Raw genomic sequence first — 4,885 nt, 5'->3', positions numbered from 1 at the left:
CTACCTAAGCTATAAATAATCAAACTTGCTATCCACAAAAAAATAAGATAACTCAGTTATTCTGGTACTAGTTTCAAAGGGAATGCATTTTGATGTGTTATTTGGAATTTTTCAGCAATTCAGAAAGGGTCAGTTGATTTTGTTCACTTCTATTATTAACCCAGAAACATGTAGAATATTAGACATCCTTTGTCAACTAACAGAACTTTATTTTATTATAATGTCTTTTAGTGAGGGAAGATTTGGTCAGCTGCAGATTTTCTACAGCACTTCTGAGACTGACGTTGTAGCTCTTGCTGTGGAGCAAGGTCAGGATATCCTGGCCTACTACGAGCCTCCTGTACAAGGAATTCCTGACAAACCATCCAAGACCAGAGTGAATGTGTCAGCAGCAAGTGACCCTGTGTATTCCTGTGCAGCTCAGTGCCTAAAAGAACAAGCATGTTCAGCCTTTACATTTTCCAGTGCCTCAGGGATTCCTCTCTGCCTTTGGCTGACGTCAGATATCAGCCCATTAACTAACAACACTTCAGGGTTCCGGACCTACAAGAAAAACGTTACCAGTGCATTCGCCCTCTTCAGCACACAAGCCATCGCTGGCAGTGATTATGAACCTGTTACAAGACAGTGGGCCATAATGCAGGAAGGGGAAGAGTCTGCAAATCTAACAGTTACCATACTGCCTGACAGCCTGCCAGAACTGGATGAGAGATTCACTATAACCCTTTTGAAAGCAGAACTGATGAACGTCTCAGCCAGCTCAAAAAACCAACCAACCATAGGACAGCCAAATACCTCCACAGTTATCATAATGATGAATGGAGACGCATTTGGAGTGTTTAAGATCTACAGTGTAAGTCCCAATGCAACAGAGAAAGGTCTGTATGTTGAAGTAGAGGAACGTCCTCAGACCAACGTGCAGCTAATGATACACAGAACAGAAGGCAGCCTGGGACAAGTGACAGTGGAATGGCGTGTCATTGGTGGGACTGCTACTCCAAACTTGGATTTTATAGGTGTCGGTGAGACTCTGGTGTTTGCTGAAGGTGAGACAAGCTCTCGTTTTGGCTTCTGTTTTGTAAAACTAAGAAAAAGAAAAAAGAACGTGACAAGTACACGATACTGTGGATGTTTTGACAACTGATATCTTCTTCTTAGGCTAAATTTTCCTGAATGCTAAGGATACACGTGCAAAAGAGTATGGTTGTTCATTAGCATGTAGCATTATCTTGCAGAACACACACAGTGGTAGCAAAGCACAATGAAATATCTAAGCACAATAAATACCTAAGGGTTTTTATTAAAGAAATATTGCAGTATAAATATTGCACTCTAAAGATTTCCTTTACCACATAAGTAAGGATTAATAAAGTCGAAGATAGTTGTTACAGCAAGGATAATGGAAATGAGAATCAGGCCTAAGTGGTCTTTTGTTAGCCCTCGGTCACTACAGTACTAATTTTTCATGACATCTCTTTAAATTCTGAGATCATATTGTAACATAACAAAACATATTTAAACGTAACATAACAGAACATATTTAAAAGAATTGCAAACAGGACAAACAAGTCCCTCTCAGACATTACTTAAGTACCATGCAGCATGCTGTATTTTATGCTGTATTTTATTTTTTCAAAGTCTGAGTTAATCGAACTGATATTTTGAAAGCAATTTCCAGGTGCGTAGTAAAGATTCTAGTGTGCTAGCTTGATAAATCATCTGAATAGTAAGGCATGGCTGCTGGCAATGATTGTGAGGCTGACATGTAATTACATTACCCGTTATAAGTTTAGTAAAAACTGATTTTGAAGTATTTTGAAAGACAATCTAGCAGGAAATACATATGTATTCTGTAAATTGATATTCTAATGATCATAAAACACAGCTGGGTTATGCACACGCACTGAACAACAGGATTGTGTTGTAAATTTTAATGGATATATAGCGACTAGAGATTAACGGTGTTTGCTGCTTACATTATTATTCTTTGATAGTCCCAAAGGCAAGGAACTAACAAAATGTCATCCCATTTCAATGCATTCCCTGGCTCAGTAAATGTACTCATATTGAATGTACACCCTTGTGTAAATGGTTCATCGGAGAGCTTAGCACCTGGCAATTTATTTTTTTTTCAAGAATGATATTCCCCTTTTCTAAGTTAAATTTTAAAGTCATAGAATTTGTAATGAAAATAAAGAATTCTAGGCACTCCGAAATAATTCCTATATAATTAATTTCTACATAGTATATTTAATGATGTGATCGTTTTATTGGCTTAATGTGACTGATCAATAGTAATTAGATAAAATTTCATAATGACATTCACTGACTTCCAGAAAGGTAAATAAGTTTGTTTCATGCAATTTTAATATATTTTATGTATTTAATTATTTTCAAAATGAGATGATTGAGTCTTTTTACAAGGTGGTTTCCAAGTGGACACACGGTTGTATACGTTCTTCTCCTTGTAGGTGAAACAAAGAAGATGGTCACGCTGCCCATTATAGATGATCCAGAGCCAGAGGATGATGAAAGTATTGAAATCAGCCTGGTCCATACTGAAGGAGGGAGTCGAATTTTGCCCAGTTTTGACACTGTCACAGTGATTATTCTGGCAAGTGACAATGTGGCAGGAATTATAAGCTTCCATACAGCCTCAAGATCTGTTATTGGTTGTGAAGGTGTGTTCTTTGTGTTGACCACGCTCAAATTTTAATGCCAGTTTCCATCTTTGTGCTTTCAGTTGATAATGACTCACAATGATTGTGTTTCACTGTTCAGAGAACACCAGCAAGAAGTGAATATCCACATACCTGACATGTACTTTGAACTCTTGCAAGCATTCATAGAATCACAGAATGCTTAAGGTTGGAAGGGGCCTCTGGAGGTCATCTGGTCCTTTCCCCCTCAAGCAGGGCCACCTAGAGCAGGTTGCTCAGGACCATGTCCAGGCTTTTGAGTATCTCCAAGGAGGGAGACCCCACAATCTCTCTGGGCAACCTGTGCCAGTGCTCCCACACAGCACAAAAGTGCTGTCTGATATTCAGAGGGAACCTCTTGTGCTCCAGTTTGTGCCCGCTGCCTCTTGTCCTGTCCCTGGGCACCACTGACACGAGCCTGGCTCTGTCCTGTTCCACCCTCCCTTCAGGTATTGAAGGACACTGATGAGATCCCCCTGAGCCTCCCCTTCTCCAGGCTGAGCAGTCTCAGCTCTCACAGCCTCTCTTCCCTTCCCTTGATCACCTCGGTGTCCCTCTGTTGGAGTCTTCCCAGTACGTTTAGGTCTGTCTTGCACTGGGGAGCCCAGAGCTGGACCCAGTGCTCCAGGTGCAGCCTCACCAGTGCAGAGTAGAGGGGAAGGATAGCTCTCTCAGCCTGCTAGGGATACTTGGCCTAATTCAGCCCAGAATGCCATCAGCCTTCTTAGTAACAAGGCATGTTGCTGGCTCCTGCCCAGTGCAGTGTCCAGCAGGACCCCAAGCCCTTTCTGTCAAGCTGCTCTCCATCAGGGTGCACGCCCTGGTGCCTGGGGCTGCTCCCCGCCAGGGGCAGGACTCTGCCCTTCTCTTTGTTGGCCTGCACGAGGCTCCTGCCAGCCCACTTCATGACTGCCAACATACACACACCTAATAGTCATAAGCAAATCAGATCTATCAGCGACTTACAAAGAATTTAAAATATTCTAGAAAACATTCCTGCAGAAACACTAGGGTAACATCTTCCCTTTGTCTGTCCCATGAACCTGATGTTTTTTTATGGCAGATGATTTGGGAAGTAGCAATTATAAGAGAAAGCAAACATTTGAGAAAGAACAATAATAATTTGGTATGTACTAAACATTTCTACTATTGTTTTAAAGAATACACGGCATGTTTCATCTACAGTTTGATGCAGTTTTGCATAGGATGATAATAGTACTGGTGGTGATTGCTTTAGGTGGCCTTTGATGGAATCTCAGTGTATTGCAGTATCACGTTTCTCTGATGTTTGAACTGATGGGCAGGGAAAGTTCACAAAACAGGAACTTGTCCCCTAATGTGTGCACTACATTTTCTGTTTGAAGAAAAATGGCTTTCTCAACCAAAGGTTTTTTGTTTTGTTTTCCCAACATGAAAGGGCATCATAACCTTTGGTTTTTTATCTAGGTATGGTTTGTGTTAATTCTGTGCCAAGCCAGATGTGATATGATTAGCTAAGAAGAGCTGTTAATGAGCACAAGGAATTAATACAAACTGTCTCAGTCCCAAAGTCCCTGAATACTTTCAACTGGTTAAATGTTATTCATAGCATGCTACCAAATGCTGGCTGCTTGAAACTGAAGTACTTGGCTATAGTTCTATTATTATATATAGTTATTATTATATTATTTTTCCAGGTTGTGAAAAGAAATAGTTCATTGCCTTCCAGCCAGAAACAAAACAAGTGAACTAAGTGTCTTTGATTAAAAAAAAAAGAGAGAGAAAAAGGGAGAAATAGAGAAAGAGCAAAAGAGCTAAGGCATTTAGATTATTTTAGTTTGTCAAAATATTTTTTTCATTCGAAAGCAAAATTTACCAGACATAAATCCAAATATCATTACTTTTACAGTTATTGTGTTATTGAAAATTTTCTGTTAAGTGAATACATTTTGTTTTCACAATGTGCATGTTATTTTTTACCTTATTGAGGATAAGTGTAGTATTTTTTTATTGGACAGGGGTCTGCGACAGTTGTGTAACTGTATTACAAGAAAATGCACTGCAGTAGCTTAAAGTAATGAGGAAGAGGAGAGCGGCTGATGCTCCCTTCTTCACAGCGATAAATACCCACCTCTTTGTTTCTCTATGTAAGAGATGCATCACTTATTAAGTCACAATGTAGAAATGTAAAAGTATGGATAAGGATT

At 39.8% G+C, this 4,885-nt stretch overlaps 1 protein-coding gene across 1 annotated transcript; it reads left to right on the top strand.

The window, feature by feature from the left end:
* Positions 1–205: 205 nt before the first annotated feature.
* Positions 206–2,747, top strand: LOC310891585 (adhesion G-protein coupled receptor V1-like). Its single transcript, XM_083853842.1, has 2 exons — positions 206–1,046; positions 2,472–2,747. Exons 1-2 carry the CDS (start codon positions 221–223, stop codon positions 2,714–2,716), a joined length of 1,071 nt encoding a protein of 356 aa, XP_083709968.1. The 5' UTR covers positions 206–220; the 3' UTR covers positions 2,717–2,747.
* The last annotated feature ends 2,138 nt before the right edge of the window (positions 2,748–4,885 follow it).

This window comes from Anser anser (assembly GCF_964211835.1).
Source record: "Anser anser genome assembly, contig: HAP1_SCAFFOLD_360, whole genome shotgun sequence".
Lineage (NCBI taxonomy): Eukaryota > Metazoa > Chordata > Aves > Anseriformes > Anatidae > Anser > Anser anser.
This window is presented reverse-complemented; position numbering and strand designations above follow the sequence as displayed.

Coding starts and splice junctions, on each gene's coding strand:
- LOC310891585 (XM_083853842.1), top strand. CDS start 221: ATGTCTTTTAGTGAGGGAAGATTTGGTCAGCTGCAGATTTTCTACAGC. Junction 1,047..2,471: donor GACTCTGGTGTTTGCTGAAG/GTGAGACAAGCT, acceptor TTCTCCTTGTAG/GTGAAACAAAGAAGATGGTC.